At 44.9% G+C, this 18,898-nt stretch overlaps 1 protein-coding gene across 1 annotated transcript; it reads right to left on the bottom strand.

Moving 5' to 3' along the window:
* Positions 1-280: 280 nt before the first annotated feature.
* Positions 281-18,652, bottom strand: TNIP2 (TNFAIP3 interacting protein 2). Its single transcript, XM_085642530.1, has 6 exons — positions 17,369-18,652; positions 11,716-12,021; positions 7,534-7,626; positions 5,429-5,710; positions 4,218-4,337; positions 281-1,585 (listed from the first exon to the last, which is right to left on the bottom strand). Exons 1-6 carry the CDS (start codon positions 17,747-17,749, stop codon positions 1,301-1,303), a joined length of 1,467 nt encoding a protein of 488 aa, XP_085498656.1. The 5' UTR covers positions 17,750-18,652; the 3' UTR covers positions 281-1,300.
* Between the last annotated feature and the right edge of the window lie 246 nt (positions 18,653-18,898).

Here is an 18,898-nt window from a genome sequence, read left to right as displayed (position 1 = left end):
GAAATTAATTATTTATTTTCCCCTCGTCATCGTCCGTCGAAATCCGGCTCCCCCCACATCCACCTCCCAATCGGGCCCCCACGGCTCTTACCTGCACGGGCCGCGGCTGATGCAAAGGAGCATGGTATGCAAAGGAGCACTGTAGGGATTGTATATATCTTATGTGGGAGCGGAAGCACACAGAATGTTATTCTGAATATTCAATACTAATAACTGTATTGTTGAAAAATATTAAATCCTTCCCACATTTCAAATAACAGTAAAATGAGGAGCACATGAATAAAAGTATGGATTTTATTACAAAAATAAGATCTATTTTATCAACTTAACAGATTAAAAAAATATCTTTTCACAGCTTGTGGCCCAAAACCACTACACTCCTCGTCGGTTACAATATAAAATTAGTCACCAATAAAACATAAATACAGAGCACAGTGCAAAGAAGATCAGTGCAAAACAGGCAATGTCAATGTGCAGGATGGGTCAATGTCCACTCTCCCCCGCCACTCAGAGCGCCAACTGGAATAGCTACCAGCATGCTCTGGCAAAATGGGGAATTTTATTGTCATTAAAAAGTAGCATTTGTAAACTGTGAAACAAAACACTTGTTTCCACCCACGGGAAGGTCTAAAAGTTCCACTTTCATAAACATACAAATGGTGCATAAAAAAGTTCCTAATTGGCTTCTTGTGCAGAACTGGGTGGATTTTATGCTTCACATAGTGACCTTCTGATCAGAAAAAGGCCAGTGTCAGTGTTATTCTGGTCAGAAAAAAGGGTGATCTCAGTGATCCTTTCTCCGCAGACCATATTTCCTGCCAACTTCGCTTAGTGGGCAATTTGTTTGCCATTATAAGTCACTACACACCTTCACCTTTCTTTCCTCTTGAGACAAAGTATGTGCCCGCTCCTTCAAATTATCGGTGGATACTGTTAGGTTCCCCACCTTTTACCCTCCAGAGTTGCTGGAAAGTGGGGGCACGCAGTCATACTTGGATCCTCTCTGCAGGTTCATCTCTCGGGTTGCTTGTCCACAAGACCTTTCCCTCTATGCTCTCACACCGACAACTATTCGGTTTCAAGGACTCCCAAAGTACAACAGCATAGCATACGCTCAACGACTCACTGCAGACAACGCTGTCCCTTGCGTTCCGTGGTGTGAGTTTCACAAACCATACCTGGTAGGAATAAGTCCTCACACCACAGTAGTGAACATCTGGCCAGTCAGTGCACAAAAGGGACTGTCTGGACGTAGTAGTGGTTTGATTCATTTGCTTTCGCCAATGCTTGGTAGGTGCGGTCACTGACAGCAATCCGAGATGTGACGAAGGAATTCTTCACTATGCTCGTCACCAAAGAGCCTTAGGCAGTGAGGGCACTGCAGATCGCCCTGCCTGCATCTTTCGGGCTCCGACGTCCCGCTGACCAATGCTGCCGCCACTTGCTGCGCCGGGGTGCCTTGGCTTCTCAAACCTGGAGGGTCCTGGCTGGTTCGTAGCAGCACTTCTGAACCGTCCCTCTCTATGCGCATGTGATTGTTGTTGCCAATCTGGAGTCGCATGTTGCCAGCTCGCTCTCTTGTATCCTTTAGGGAAAAAGAAAAACACAGGTGTTATCTCTTTTCACTTACTGGGGAATTGGCTGTACTTAAAAGACAAGGATATATTTAGCGCAAGTCCTGAGAAAAAGCAGGAGATCCCAATACAAGTTGTTCTACATGCAATTGTTTTTTCTTTAAAAAATTCAAGATTTTATCAAAATATTTCTCAAAGCCCTCTTTACATCTTAATACAACACCAGTTAGTCAAATTAAACAACATTTTGATCCAAATTGGCAAACTCAAAATGTTTGATTTAAAACAAAAAAACACAAAAAAAACAATTAATGACACTCCCATAGTAAGGCCCACAGCAGAGCATTCCTGGTATCCTGAGTGTGTTAGGTCCTCCCTAGCCTCAGAGTCCCCTTGCTAGAATACTTCATATTTGAATAGTGGTCACAAGAGGCAAGCAGTCCTCCAATAGATCTTAGAAAACTAGGGGTGCTTCCAAAACCTGTATCTCTGTCCAATTATCACAAACGTAGATGATCCGATACCTCTGCCACATCTATCTGTACCTCCCTAACTGGAACCTAGCTATCACCTTGTCCACATTTTGTAAATGACTCGATACACAACCAGGTGTCATGTTAAGAGTTATAAAGCACACTCTGGCTGGCTAAGGATTCACTTATGGGTGATTTGGCTCTAAAAATCTAAACTTAACACAACTAGCCAAGCATAAGTCCATACGCTAGCATGAGGAAGACAGTAGTCGGTGTAGTAACTCTACCTTATGGGTACTCCTACTGGTTACTGAAGACGAAGGTTGTCAATACGCTGTCCTCCGAATGATAAGCAACATTGTTCTGCTTTAAGATACCCAGACGAGACACCCTATTACGAGGCCTTCAGAGGCTTCGAGTGCCAAGAGGCGCAAACAGATTACGACCAATTTCTGTCACCAATACCCGAAGGGATACAATACAGTAGCAGTGCTAGCCACAAAAACAATGGTTTCTGCCACCGACAGGCTGCCCTCGTGATACTTCAAGAAGTCGTCGTCAAAACAATGTCATCAAGTGAACATGAAATCACCTCTAAAGGGAGAAAGAATCACACCTGCCTCAGCCTCAGGGTAAAGGAATTGGTGAGGCTTAAAGCACAGCCGGTCTAGTGTAATATGGATTCTTTTTCTTTTTTTTTTTTTTTAAGGGAAGCAGGACCCTGATATGGAACAAACACAAATATGGAATTGCGTTTCATGCCGAAAATATTTGTACAAGCTATTTCCAGGTAAGAGAGATTACCCAATTCTTAAATGGTAGTACAATCGACAGCTTGGGATTATCGTAGAACAAGGCTTGGCATCCTATAAGGACTGCCATACCCTAGTAGATTGTCCACCTGCTTCTTCCAGAAACGATTCAAGGAGATGGGGATCAGGATTTCTTAAACTTTTCATTGACTTGACCCTAGTTTCCCATAGTAATAAAAGTTCCACATTGTCAGGAATCGTCGATCTCTGTTTTGGGCATTCATAAATTGGTTGCAATGTACGACTGACACATATTGGCTAGTAGGAAAATCAGCTTGGCCATTGGCATAGGCAAACACAACATGGAAACATAGCTCAATCCTTTTCTCTTTCCACTATACACAATATGGGAACACTGTAGTTCCCTCCGCTGACTCTGGAGCACTTGCGGAAGCGTAGCGTTTTCTCTAAAGTGCCCTGTTTGATAATACTAAGGGCAGCAAGGCAATCTTGCTCACATGTGAATAATACACACCAATCTTTTGCCTAGGATTTTCTCCCGATCAATGCTATGTTCAGTGGCAGCGAAGGTCTACTCTAATCTCTCCCAGACTCGCTTGTGATGACTGGACCGGCCACAATGCAACACTTGTAAGCAGATGTAAAATCGACTTTGCACCAAGATTCTCCCACAATCCCAAGTTTTAATTAAAAAATCCCCTCCAATAGATTTTTATTGACTCATTCATGCAGTGGTTATTTTTTGGAGCAGTTGCTATAATCAAGACTGAAACTGGTAACAGCCATTTAATAGTAAATAGCCCAGCACCTCCATGCAGTCCTTTCAGTTGAAAAAAGCAGGACGGCTGAATTTAAAGATGTAATTGGGCACCGCAGAATTCAAGTTAAGTGAATCTCCTTCCGCAGTATGAGGAAAGGGGAGGTCAACAAAAGTGGCATGGGTGATCCATCGCAGTATTACCGCCTACCCGAATACTAGCTACAAGGTGGCTGGACATTTATATTCCCAAGGTGCAACAAAGGTACTGATTTCCTGCTTGGTACACTGGTACACAAAAGAGAAGGACCCAGGGGAGAGCAGAAGAATAACAGACTCTTATGTTCTAGTTGGGCAGATTCCCTTTGCAGCATTGCGGACTGATTTAGTGCATAAAGAGATGGTCGTACACTTTAGGTCTCAGAGTCAAAGCAAGTGAATGTGGCTGTTTGCCATATTGATTGTGGAAAAGCTAACAAACTGAACTTCCTGAAGAACTCTCTGAAAACGAGAAGACAACCTCACAACGCCACTAACATCAAGTATCAAGAGAACTGCTTTGCTATCATCAATTTGGATCGACCTGGTGGCTGAAAACAAAAACTTCAATCAGTTTTCCAGCATTGTCGCTCTTAGTTACCTGTGGTCTGGATAAGAGTTGCTTCAGCCGGGAAATTTCTTCCAGAAGTTCTTGTATTTTACTTTGGGCTCGTTCCCGGTCTGCTCTTTCTGATGTAAAATCGTCTTTGTAAACAAAAACCTAAAAGAAAGATGTTGTGAAAAAAGTTAGTAATCTAAAGTCAGAGTATTTAATAAATTAATGAATGAATGATGTAAAAGGTCAAATGTGCAATACAATATTTAACGAGACTTTCAACATAACTGTGTGTCTTCTTAAAAGACAAAGTCTTGGTTTTCAAGATTTGTATTTTGATAGAGATGGAAAAGGGGTTTCACTCTCACTCCATGACCAGGAAATTAATATCACTGTGTGACTTTGGGTGCCATTTAATGAACTTAAAATGATGAAGGCTAATCTCTCAATTAGATTCTCAAGAGGTTTGGAAATTAGTAATTCCATGTTTAGATAGGTGGTCTGGATACACAAACAGCATCTCAGTAAAAAAGGTTTTTTTTTAATCCAAAGGAGGCCAAATCTGAATATTAATAACTAGTAAATCAGATAAGTGCCATGAATCCTGAGGTCAAGTGAAAATAGAAAGAGGGAAGCTTAACACGAATAGCTTATCTGGGTGATGTTCAAAGCAAAAAAATTCAATACAGTTTGGAAAAGAATTACTGTATTGAATAGAAGTTATCAAGACAGATAAAAGTACTCCCATATTGAATGGCTCGACAGATAGGTACAAACTTAGACTTTTCTTGACCTAACATACAAATAACAGGACTTGCACCACAACTTGTACAATACTTTTTTTTTTTTAAGTAGGTGGTTTGGAGCATTTGAAGGATATTGTTTTACCATACGTATTAACCATTTTGTTTTATATGAAATTCAGGCGAATGGGTGAAGTTCTTAAGACTACAGCAGAGATTAACACATTTTTTAACGAAATGTTTACCAAACTATAATATACAGATGTGAAAAATATTGCAACCTTGTTAAATAGGTATGTCAGGGGATACAACACAGAATGTACATATCTGGAATCCATCTGAAGTAAAGCGGACTTTCTTTAAATAAAGGAGAGTATTTGGGAACAGGCAGCAGAAAGGATTTCGTTTTATTTTGCAGCGACTGCAGGTTATACGCAATGGGTAGGCTTATTGTACATTTGCCAATGGAAACACACAATTTAAAAAAAAAGCAAAAAAGACCAGGCTGCTAACCTGCTGCTCCAGCATTTGCATCCTCTCGCCGTCCTCTCCTCTCGCTTTCATCACCTCCTCAATGTCGCGTTTCAGCCGTAGCTGCTCCTTCAGTTTCTCTTCCAGTAGTCGGTTCAAGCGGAGGATTTCTTTCTGCAGCAGTTCTGCGTTGTCCGGCGTGGGTGCGGCCACTTTAAGGGGGTCCTCCTGTGGCTTCAGCCCCTTCAGCTGCAGGAGTAGCCCCTTCACGTACACCTCCCTGCTTGCGTCATACTTCTGCCACTTAGCATTCAGATCCTCCACCTGATGCAAGGAAGAAAGGAAGCAACTATGAGCAGTCAATCCCAAGAGGTCAGAAGTTAAGAACGTCTGCCCTGTGGCCTTGGCCAAGGGTCACACTCGGGTGTCTGGGTACCACTCTTATGTGTGTGTTGGTTTTATAGTTTGTTGTCTTTAAGATGGGGCATAGGCTTGTGTAGATGAGTTTGTGCGTTCCCTCTCCTGTTCAAGTTCTAGACTGTGACTAACCTGGTTTACTCTGGTTCTGGCTGAAGGCTACACACCTCGTTTACTTGCTCTATGCTCCTGGCATATTCTTTAAGGGTGTTTGGGGCAAACTAAGTGCACTAACAAGCAGAAAGCCATCAAGAGCACAAAAATGCCTTTCCAGACGCCTGCCTCTGTGCTGCAGTTGAAGTTAACAGGTGGTAATGAAAAATAAAGTTCAGTACAGCAAAGCCAAACCAGGAGAGTAGCAATTCAGAATAGCAAGCATGGACACAGAACAAGAACCAGGCCAAGTCCAAATGAGAGCCAGAACAGGGCAACGGCACACATAGAACAAGAAGATTACGAGAACTGAAACAGGACGAGAATAGAGCCACGGCCTCCCATTACCCTCTGCCAAAACCAGCATATGGCGATGGTGACCCTAACGGTGCTGTGGCGACTTTGGCATGCATATGCAGACACTCAACACGGTGGGGGATGCAGCATGTCCCACAATGAAAAAAATACGGATTTGTTTCCTTTAGCAACCTGGGCAAAACTGTGTAAGCCTTCCCTGACATAGAAGGAAAGAAAAAGCGTGTAACAAGAAGAAAAGATGCAAAGAAGATATGACAGCAGATATAAAGTAAAACAGTGGCTTGCACGTAGCACTGTATGTATTTATTGATATTTATATATTGAGAACTTAGCTGGCCAGCAATGGAGTGCGTTACATCAATTGGAACTTTACTCATTGGCATTTCACAAGTACACTACATTTCACATTTATTTGGTGAAGTGATTTGCTCAGAATCACACAATTTCTAGTTGAAACCAGGAATACATTCAGAGGCCCCAAGGTCAGCAGCTTAGTCACGAAATCACATCCCCTCCCTCCTCGTGAATGCTGGGGTCAGAGCTGCACAGGTCACTGGTTCTGCTGTCGCAGCTGGATGTTTAATGAGGCGGTGCTGGTCACTGCCCTTAGAAAAAAAATAGTGGATTCAAAATGGCTGCTCACAAAGACGCCAGGTCTGTGTGAACTATGTGAACGGATTTGGGAACGTGGCTGTTCTTTAACAATAAGGTGCATGCCCTCAAAAGTGAAGGGTCAGTAGGGTCTTCAAGCGAAGCTTGTGGCCTTCCTCTACCCCGTTTGAAGAGCAACGTGGGTGCACCAAAGTAGAACTGCATTATACAGAGGAGAACTGTACAATGCTGAGGGGATCCATCCATTAGAGGAGGCAAGGCCACAGATCCCTTGACTGTGATTCTGCAGAACCATGTGGTAAGTGATAAGACAGAATTACAGGTCGTTGGTACAGTTCCACACATGCACAAACACTCAAAGTACAAGCTATTCAAACGAAGACAAAGCAGGACTGTCCCAAAAGTGTGGTCAATTTGGAAACCGCCCACTCATCCCTCACACCTGAAAATACCTTTAAGGTAAATGGTGTGGGGACGCAGGTAAATACGCAAAGCAGAGGGTTATGTAAACCAACAAAGTGTTGTAATGTAAAAGAAAGTGAAATGCATTACTGCTGTGACAATTTATTTTGGCAGCTATAAGACTATGACAACATATAATTCCCTGAGACATTATAAGAACTCAACTGAAGCAGCAGGGTACTCACGTAAATAATTTTCTGTTTTAATGTCCGGTTTTCTTCTTGCAGTTTACTGATGCTGGCCTGCAGATGCGTAACTTCACTGTCTGAAAACTGTAGCTGTAAAAAGATTTATAGAACGTATAAATATGTATTGTATTTCAATGCACCCATCATCGAAGAGATTACGCCAGTTCTTGAAACACAAATATTAGATTTGGCAATATTTAGCACTGCACGGGATCCATCCATTCCTAGCAGGCTGCAGAGGGTAAGAGAAAGGAGATAAGCGTGCAGTGGTGTCTTGTTGTGACTGATCTAAGTGGCATACGCCTTGCAATGCCGCGGGAGGCGTTACTGAACAAAGCCTTGCGCTGCTACCTGCCCTACACGCGATGCAGCCTTGCGCTGCCATCACATACATGACTGAACCAAGTCTGCACTACTACCTTTCCTACACGCGATGCAGCCTTGCGCTGCCATGACATACATGACTGAACCAAGTCTGCACTGCTACCTTTCCTACACGCGATGCCGCCTTGCGCTGCCATCACATACATGACTGAACCAAGCCTGCACTGTTACCTGCCCTACACACGATGCAGCCTTGCGCTGCCATCACATACATGACTGAACCAAGCATGCACTACTGACTATTCTACGTGTGATGGAGCCTTGCACTGCCATCACATACATGACTGAACCAAGCCTGCACTGCGGCCTATTCTAACAGTGAATTAGCCTTGTGCTGACATAGCATGTGCTGTACCTCATTTGTGTTAGTGACAAAAGCGTGTGCTGCTGAAGCCTATTCCGTTCTTTTCATGGGCTGCTTGAGTTCCCTTTACCCAGTTAATAGAAAGGAGCTTGCTTCCATGCATAGCATAGGATGCCTTGTATACAGCCCGATGAGCTGTGCATAAAGTGTGCATAAGTAAAGACCTCCAAGGCGCATACAAATCCTGAATTAAAAGTTCACTTTTGTTGAAGTTATACATTGAGAACTAAATCAAATACTGCATCGAGGCCACATGACTGGGGGAATAGCTGTGTTTGCACGTCTCGCAATGCATGCAAATATTGCAAAATGTCACGGCAGGCTGGCTTTAGGCATTGTTTTTCTTTTTTTACTGTTGTGGGTCAAGTCACTGCTGCCCATCTGACTTCAACACTAGCTGCTGATAATTAGCTCTATCGCTCAGGCAGGTTGACCCGTGGAGCCATACCTTCCCAAAAAAGCGTGGAATCAACCCCAACCGAGTGCATCATACATGGAGAAAATGCACAGGCTCGTTGAATCTCCTCACCCTCACTGAGAGCACTTGGGAGGGCTGACCGAGAGCTGTCTGGGCACCTCCTTTCCACCGGGCTTCAGGCGGTGGATTCTCTTCCCTCATCAGGAACTACTAATTCGTAAATATGGAGCTACATCAGGTGTTGGATTACAGGCAGGTGTGGCAAATCCATCATTACACAGAAAACACACTATTTTCCCCCAGAGTTTCCATGGCACTGACGGCATCCCTCAAGGCGACCCTCACAAACCACACACCACCACCCTGGCCAATCTCCTATGCAAAACGTACAATATACAATAACTAGCCGGTCAACGTCATCCAATCCTTCAAACCTACCTCTTCCAATGAAGACATTTTGCTTTTCCCCCTCATCAATTCCCTCTCCTCTACAGCCCCTGTGTTCTCCCAGAACATCATCAGTACCTGCTGTCACACCGGCATCTTACTTTATCTCTGAAAACTGGCCAAACAGTCAAACTTCTAAAGAACACCTCCTTTCCCTCCTCAAAGGACTTGAAATTGCTGTGGAACTGCAACTCCAAGACTAAATACAGGTAGGTGTCCACAAATGTCAGATCCATGACAGATTTTCTGAATAGCCACACCGGATACATTTGCATACAGCGATTCCAAATGAATTTATAAACAGTAAGTGGTTAACATGAAAAATTTGGATTGGTTGAGCCATCCTAGGCTAACATTGGACTTCTTGGCGTAAGCCAACAAAACCTCCAAGAGACAATAGTCAGGCTTCCGTCCCTCTGCTGTACTGAAACAACAACACTGCAGGTCACCGAGCACTCAATGAAAGTCGTTGCCTTCTTGATAACTTCTGATCGCAGCTTATCATCTGCTCCTTTGCAATCATTAAGAATATCTCTGAAATGGTCTTCAACTAATTACCTTTTGACCAACACACAAAATTGCGCTTGGATGGACTCTCCAACCACCCCATCATCCCTTCCTGTCAAGAACACTCCAGGAACACATTCTTGCTCCTACAGTATGCCGCATTTACATTAAGGCTGTCACTGCTGAACATTCTAATGAGGACCATCCTCCTCATCAAGATGCTAGAGAAACACAACTATAGGCTAAGTTGTCGTCAGAGACTGACATCCTCCGCCTACCTCAAAACGATGGGTCTATTGTTTACCTTACACTAAAATCATACAAAAACGAAACAACGCACCAAGCATCCGCCTATTGGCCCAGATATTCTTAGCTACAGCAATGCCTGGAATCATTCTCCAAGGAAGAAGACAAACTCACACAAACATATACTTGTAGGGCTATCATGGGAAATGAACACACACCGACAGCGCTTTCTCCATGCTCGCCTCTGAGCCAAAGAGAGTGGAATTATCCTCTCAGAAAGAAGAGAAACAAATTCTGTACTCAGTATTCACATGCAACACACTGTCTGGGGAACCAGCTGGACATTTCCCTGCCATTAAAGATCAGAAACCAAGCGCTTCTCAGCCGGATGCTTGTTCTAACCCGCATGCAGCGTTGCGATACGGAACAATGGTTTTATAAAAATCTCCAGAAGATTTTCCAGCCTGCTCCTGGAAAGTCCCAAAAAATACCACAGCAAGTCGGATGAGTGGCATTGGTGCTATAATCAAAAAAATCATGTAAATGCTGTTATGTCTGACTAACATCTGAAGCATCAGAAAGATCGAGGCAAAAGTCCCTAACAGTTATACGCCTGCTTGAGGACACATTTTTGTGACAAAGATACATTTATAGGAAGAATGCCCAAAGCTTGCCCAGGTCCGGTTAAGAGATATATATATATATATATATACACACACAGCGAAACTACACTCCAAAGAAAAAGATATCTTTCTGTATACACACACACTCATCTGCCCTCATGCTCCTATTTTCAATGGGATAAAGGATTCCAATGCGTATGTACTACACCACTATACTACAAGGGTGAAAAGACCTTAATACATCAGTTAAGGTGCCTTTTAAAGAAATAGCATAGCAAAAACCCCTAACTCACTTGGAAGTTTGGGTCACCTTGTGTGTTGTGTTGGTTATTGTTCAGAATGAGTTGATTTTTGTAATAAACTATGATGAGGTTTGGCTTTAAAATCATCTCAACTGATATATAATATATTTCAACCACTTAGTGGATCCCTGGGTTTTGCGGAACCAGGCTCATGCGCCGCTCCACCTCCCTGCGGTTCACATGTGCCGCTCCGCCTCTCTGCGGTTCACAAAAGTGCCGCTCCGCCTCCCTGCGGTTCACAAAAGTGCCGCTCCGCCTCCCTGCGGTTCACATGTGCCGCTCCGCCTCCCTGCGGTTCACACGCCTCATTTAAAGGCAAAGGAACTACTTGGTTTCGCAGTTATTTTATAGTTTCTGGCAACTTGCTTCAACTTTTAAGAGACTGATTTACAAAACATTGCCCCACACAAAGTTTTTTCTTAGTCTGCTAATCCCGTGAGGTACAGAGTACACAAGACAATACGGGGTCACGAGAAGGGTTTTAAAGGGTGTGTGGACATAAAAGTACTGTTGGAGGATATCAGAATGTTATGGTAACTGGCAAAGAAGGAGGGTCTGGTATTATTTATCCATGATGAATATATGTCTGTATCTGCATCGCCTTAAACATAGAGAAATAGTCTTAAAACGTTATGGAACATGCAAAGACTCCAGCAGCACTGAATGCGGCCATGACTTGGCTTAATATTCCAGACGGACACCATGATAATCAGCCTGGTGCCTTCAAATCAACAGTGTTCACTGCGAGATGAACCTAGTAAAGGTTTTATGTACACATAAATCTCTGCTGGTTGCTGCTTGGCGTAGCGTGTGTGTACCATACCAGGTTTCTCTCTGTACACATCATTTCTGCCTTTAGTTACAGCTCTACAAATTAGGTTAGCGTACCTTAGCAGACTGCTCCTTGTGAGCGGGATCATTCGATGGATCTCGGTTGATCCCTTTCTTCTCTTCCAGGCAGGTCACCAGTTGCTGGCACATTTCGGCAGTGGCGGCCAGTTTGCGTCGCAACTGGTATGTCTCATCGGCGAGCGATCGGCACAGCACTTCGCTAGTTGCTTGCACCTTCTCCTTGTCGGCCACAATCCGCTGCAGCCGTAGGATCTCCACCTCCTTGTCACGTTGAGGCCAGCTGGCCACCTGCTGCAGGTGCCGGTCCTTCTCGTCCAGTTGCTGTCGAAGCTTCTGAACTTCCTGCAAAGTAAGCAAAACTTTTAGCATGTATGTGCAGGCCAGAGAGATACAAGAGTGGGCGAAGCAACGGACTCAGGGAATGAAAAGAAGCATGAAGTGGTCTTCAAAAATATTGCGGAAGTCCCCCAAGTTCCCACTGCTGTCCTATCACAGTAATACTGCAAGCCTACTTCATGTCACATCATCCACCCCGGTCTGTCAAGAAGTTTAGGTTCTCTTTTATGGGAAAAGGATATGCTTGTTCCTCTCTCCTTCCGCTTCCACATAAACAGCTGACATTCAGAACCAACGTGTTGTAAACACTTGGGCTCATATCCCAACAGAAAACTCAATAATGCCTAAGAAATGTTGACAAATATTGTCATCCCAGGTCAGTATTGTCTAGTAGAGTGCCGAGTGACTGATGGTTTGCATAAAAGGGGGGATCTCTTACTTGCGTAATGGAGGGACACCTCATTGACTAGGCCCAACAGGGAAGAAAAGTGCCTGTGTTTGTTAGTCACGTCCCGCTTAGGGGACATGGCCTTGCTGTTTGGGACGGATTACCATACATTGGGTTGGTTCCTTTCTGTAAAGACACAAAAGTGTCACTGGCTGAAGTTCTAGCGTTCCATTTTGCTGGTCTGAAATGTTCTTTTGGCGCTACCTCCGTCATTTGGCCGCTGACGGTCACGCCACGTTAACATTCAGGGATCTAACCACAATGCTATGGGGCCGAATGGCGTGTACTGAACTTTTTAAAGGGGCCATCTGGTTAATTATATCAAAAATACACCTCAAAACCCCAGTGGACATAATCAATGCAATGCTCTAGACTTTAGTGCCTATTTTTCGTGAATGTTAGAGATGCAGGACTGCAAGAAGAGAATAGGTTTTTTTCTCTACACTGGATGGCCCCTTTAAATAAGATGATGGTGTCCCTCTATTTTTATTGGCTGCAGGGGACACAAGGTCTACCTCCCCAGTACAGCAGGCTGATTTAAGAGACGAGTGTCCATCAAAGAACCAAACAGCACCTCTTATGCTACTCTCAGACGCACCTTTAGCAAGCATGCCACAAGGAACTGGAAGATGTTGGTGGGGGAGGCACAGGGAATTATCTGATGCCATAGGGTAACTAATGAACCGATTATCTAGTAATTTCTTACTTTTACATAGAAGATCTACCATTGGCCTCTTCCCTGAGTGACCAGTTTTAGTTGTCTAGCCTCTGGACAGTTCAAAAGTATCTGAGAAACTATTTGGTGCACCAAGTGGGTGGGAGCCCGTTGGGACGCCCTTCTCCTGGTGCTGCACACAGCCCCGATAGTTTCACATTACTATCTTATGCTGACGTCTCAGTTCCTCACCTTGCACACTTGTCCCTTAGCATCACATTTCCTCACGCTTCATACACGCCACAAAGTCTCGTTTTTCCTCACACTGTACACAGGCCACTAAATCTCACATTTCCTCACGCTGTTTAGTCCACATGGCCTCATATTTTCTCACGCTGTAGTGCGTATAGCCTCACATTTTCTCACGCTGCACAGCCCCATAACCTCACATTTCCTAATGCTGCACACAGACTTCAGTCTCAGATTTACTTATGCTGCACAGAGTCCTCGGTCTCACATTTTCTTTTGCTGCACACACTTCCCTACAGCACTCTGACATGTCCTCGTGCTTTCTGTAGTCATCACAAGGTCACAGTGCCTCGAGCTCTCTGCAGTTGCGTCAGTTCGGAATGCCGCCCTGTTGCACGGCGCCCCTAGCCTCCGGCATTTGCCAGTGCTTGCTACAGACTCCACGGGATTACTTCCTCACGCAGTCTCCACTGGGACAGTTTATTGTTCAGATTCCAATTTTAGAATTCCTTCCGTTCTCTGTAGAATGCAGTCCCCATGACGCTAATAACGAGGCCCATTTCTCGGTCAATGTTTAATAATATTGCTTTGACAACAATGTACGTCAAGCGGCTCACGCCTCCCAGTCCAAACATGCTGTGCCCAAAGAGATTGTGTAATGCTAGCACGTAAGATGACGCACAGAGAGGAAACCAGGTCGGATGCAAAGTCCGATTGATTACAGGGATTACACAGGACTGAGCAGCTGGGCGGCTGACGCCTCGCGGGCACGCAGGAGCACACGGGGCAGGATGCGTCGGGATTCCCCACATTCTTTCTAAAATGAAAGAAGAATGTATAGTACGGTCCGCACAGGGCGCTTAATTGGGGTTAACACGTATCCTGATTTCTTTAAACAATGTCAGGTCTGGGGAGCGAACAATGCAAACCTAGACGTATAGCGAGTGTACACGAACAGTGGCATCCAGTAGTGCGGGCTCTTTGAAACTCATTTCCTAAAAGTCATGAGAGGTTGGTGGGGAGGGGTTAAGTAAGAGGCGCTCTAGATCGGTCATATTGGTTATGATAAAAAAAAAATCCGACAACACTCGACCAAACTTGTGATACTGACCACGTGAGGTAGGTACTTTGTCGTTGTGGGTTTTTTTTTGCATGTTTATATAGCGCGAACACGACCCGAAGGTATTGAAGCGCTTTACATAGCACCGTATTTACATTACACATTCAGGCACGGGGAGATTGAGTGATTTGCCCAGAATCACAGGATGTGGACGCGACCTCGAGGCTCGAACCCTGGTTTCCTGCACCAGAGGTCACCGTTCAAATGCAATATTACTCAATTATTCTACAACAAAAATGCGGGAACCTCCTTTTAAGGACATAGCCCCCGATGCGGAGTCAGTCAGTGCCGAATTAATTGTCCGGAATTCGACTCTGCCTGATCACAACTGGCCTGGAATACTGGACCCAGGTAAAACTGCATGAGGCATGGGATGCGACACCAGCCAAACCCCGTCCTCGGGCCCCCTGCTGACCTTCTGTGGCATGGAGAGGAGACTTCAACCCCCCTCTCCTCCGGCTCTATCCTTTCCACCCTACAGGTCCCACCCCTGCCCCAAACAGATTCCTCTGCAGACATTTACCAAACTGTTCAAAGCAGGTGGCAAATGTGTGCGGTAAACATTAGGAATGGGGAATACTGTGCGGAATTCCACACAGTAATTCCGTGACCACAGTTATTCTCCATTCAGAGGGGCTGAACAGGTAATAGATAACATTCCTTACGGAGATACTGACCGGGAACAAAAATTCTGTCTGCTGGAATTGCTGCCTGGAATTATATCTAACTCGTCAGCAGGGTCTTAGAACAGGAAGGCATGTCCCCATCTCTCAAACAACTACATGACCCAGATAACCAGCATCTACTGCAATACATCAGCTCTCACTGCCCTGGCGTTTCTCAAAACGTATCAAGCCATGCAGACCACAAACACATCTCAGGATATGACAATATTGAATTAGTCAGTGCCCAGACATATGCAATTCCTACCAAAGATCAATCAGTGCTTACCAGTTTTCATTTTATTTATCACCGACAAGTTATGACATATGGCTTTTAGACACTGGCTGATATTAGTTCTGCTGTTAAACCATTATGCCAGCTGTGAACTCTCCCATAAACTGTACTAAGTTAATAACTTGCAATGTGGCATTAGCACCGAAGTAATAAATAACTGAATGCTTGCCTATCAGTAAACGTTTTCACGTATCGTTTGCACCCCTTTGTGTGGAGACACCGCACAGACATTTCAGATGTAAGTGAGGCTGGGCCCAGCTCCTCCCTCCCATCCTGCAGTGATGGCCCACTAAGTCACACTTAAGCTCCCATTGTGTATGGCTCTCTAGGAGGAATACACCAAGCCCAACAGCCTACCCATGTGACCCAGAGACAGGCTGCAGACACCAAATGGCTAATAAAGGAAAATGACAACTTTCCTAAAGTGGCATTTTCAGAATTGTAATTTAAAATCCAACGCCACCATAACTTAAAAATTTTAAATTAGGATTCCAGAAACACCAACCTTGAACCAGTTATATCTTCCCATTTCGAAATTACACTTATAGAATATAATAAGGTAATCACAAAAGTTATCTCCTGGAAGAATTAGTCCTTGCAGTAATGAAAATTAAATTTAGCAGTTTTTCCACTACCATGACATGTAAAACGTAAAATACATGTCCTGCTTTTTACATACATTGCACCCTGCCCTCTGGGCTGCCCAGGGTCTGCGCTAGGTGTGACATATGTATTAAAAAGACCAATTTTGGCCTGGCAAAAAGGTTTATTTTGACATGTTGAAATGGCAGTTGGCCTGAGACATGTATAAAGGGCCCTTTAAGTGGGTGGCACAAGCAGTGCTGCACACTCACTAGTAGCATTTAATTTACAGGCCCTGAGTACATGTTGTGCACTGTACCAGGGACTTCTAAGTAAATTTAATATGGCAATTGAGTATAAACCAATATTACCATGTTTAGAGGAGAGAATACATGCACTTCAGCACTGGGTAGCAGTGGTAAAGTGCAGAGTCTTAAGGCCAACAAAAACGAATTCAGCAAAAAGTAGGCGGAGGGAGGAAAAACGTTTGTGGGTGACCATGCAAAAGGGCCATTTCCAACTATATAGGCATTTTAATCACTGTTTGGATTGATGACTCCGTGCTCTTGTATACAAACATTTTGGAATTGAAATCTCATCTCCTCAAAAAGAAACCCATCCCCATACAGCTCTTCACATCCATTGTACTACTTCAATCACTCCATGACCACAAGATGCAGAATAGTGGTCTATCGCTTTGCTGCTGTGCATCTGGGTTCCAGCTCTTGAATTCAGAGCTTTGACATTTCCCAGGTCCATTCAAAAGCAACACATCCACTTGAGGGTTTTTGGTTCCACATTGCAAGACTGTTAGTCCCAATTTCATATTGGGATTAGAGGTGTGCAGAATCTGGGTAAATTTCCTTTTGCGTAATTATGCAAAATTTCAGGAAAATTATGCAATACCCAAATATGACATTCTGTGCTAAATTTTAGTGAGAAATGCATCCTTGAAACCGCACTACATATTAAAATAAAATAGTGCAAAAAATATAAGTACTGTGACCAAGACCCACTCGCGACCTGCCTGGTCACCTTATTCCTGTGCTTTTTACCTAAGAGACGCCCCCAATTACCCCATGCGATCTGATAGCATAATTCCCCTTTTTTTTTTTTACCATTTCACGCTATGTTTTTTATGAGAAATAGCGCAAATTGCACAGGTGTAACTGTAATCATCCTAGTCTAAATGGAATAAACAAGACAAGTCCCAGAATTCAAAACAAAACTTGCACTATATGCGCTTCTCACGCATGAACCTTCAAATCTTGGAACCCTGCAAACACGAACACACATCTATGATGATTTAATCACACATGCAAGATTGCCAGAGCATGTTTACCTGGTTGAGGGCTTCCATTTTGTGCGCAGAGGCCCCCTCGGCCTCCCGCTGGTGCTCCTTGGCTGCGTTCAGCTGCTCCAGCAGTCCCTCCACCAGAGACGGTGACGTGCCTCCCGGGTGCTGCTCCTGCCCCAGCTCGGGGGCCTCGTGCCCGGCCCTCCGCAGGCCCTCGATCACCTTGTCCTTGACGGAGAGCTGCACCTTCAGGCTGCCCAGCTGCTGCCGGGCCTCGTGGTAGAAGGTGCAAAGGGTGTTGTAGCTCTGCATCTTCACCTTCAGGGCCCGGTTCTCCCGGTGCAGGCGCTCCACCGTCTCCTCCAGCTGCTTGAACCTGGCCAGCAGAGGGTCGGAGCTGCCATCGCTCGGGCACGGGGAGGTCATGGTGGGCAGCGGCAGCACAGGACGCGCGGGTCGCACGGATCTGCACCACCGGTACCCACTGGCGCTACAGCAGGTTATTAACCGGTTACTAAGGCCCGCTCAAAACAGCAGCTCCTCCGACGGATTCCCTCCTTTGTATCTTGGATAAGACGGATTGCTTCTTCGGCTTGGCGGTATTTTGCTGCGTGGGGATGAATCTGGTGCCTTTGTTTCCCCGTGCACCGGGTTGTGTTCAGAATGGCAGCAGCTCCTTCTAGTGTTTCCCTGGGTTGTACCAATGAGTTCTTCCGGTGTGCACCTGGATCCGTTTATGTTTTTAACTCTTCGTTTTCAGGATGAGTACCGCTGGGCAGAGTTTGTTCCTGTGTGAGGCTTTATTTCTGTGATTCCCTCCTTTGTTCTGCGTGGGAGGTGGTGTCGCTTCTTCGGTGGTGGCTGGTTCACAGACTCCCAGTCACTGTTTGCACGCCTGGAGCTCTGCCTTCGCCACCTTCGCGCTCCTCTGTGCTGTTAGGAGGTCTCTGCCTCCCTTAACACTGGAGGGTTTATTTGAAGCGCATTCGTTCGCACTTCTTTAATGGGGAATTTCCCCCGGGGCTTCCCCGATGCTGTTTGGATTCGGAGTTTTTTTGTACTTTTTTTTTCTACTCGGCGTAGCAGCAGGATGCAGGAAATGGTCTAGGCGCTGCAGCGCCACCTAGTGACTGGCTGGCCAAGTTAACCACCGGAGGTACAATCTGACCGGCAAACCTCACTCTACACAGGATTTCCCACCCAGTGGTTATTCAGTTTCCTGTCAATTAAGCGCTGGTAGCCCCCACAGTCTGACGGGTATATCGAGGGCATGTGTATTCCTGCGGCAAGCCTCGTAAAATTACCTCGTGCTCTGTTCATGCCAATTATAGAGTTGAACAGATAGCCGCGCGTCAGTACTGTGTATTTTTTCTTTATGACCCAGAGTTGTCGAGATGCAGCATGTTCATTTATTATTTACTGGTTTTCATAACCACAGCACTTTGCATCCTGAGACTCATCGCTACCCTTGAACATTGTACGCCAGTCCAAAAATAGTGTACCGTGTGGTTTGGTTAATATACCAATCGACTTTTCAAAACCAAAGGGGTGGGGGGGGGGGGGGAGGGGGTGACA

The sequence above is a fragment of the Triturus cristatus genome, chromosome 2_2 (assembly GCF_964204655.1).
Source record: "Triturus cristatus chromosome 2_2, aTriCri1.1, whole genome shotgun sequence".
NCBI classification, from domain to species: domain Eukaryota; kingdom Metazoa; phylum Chordata; class Amphibia; order Caudata; family Salamandridae; genus Triturus; species Triturus cristatus.
The sequence above is the reverse complement of the archived record's forward strand: the minus strand, read 5'-3'. Positions and strand labels throughout refer to the sequence as shown.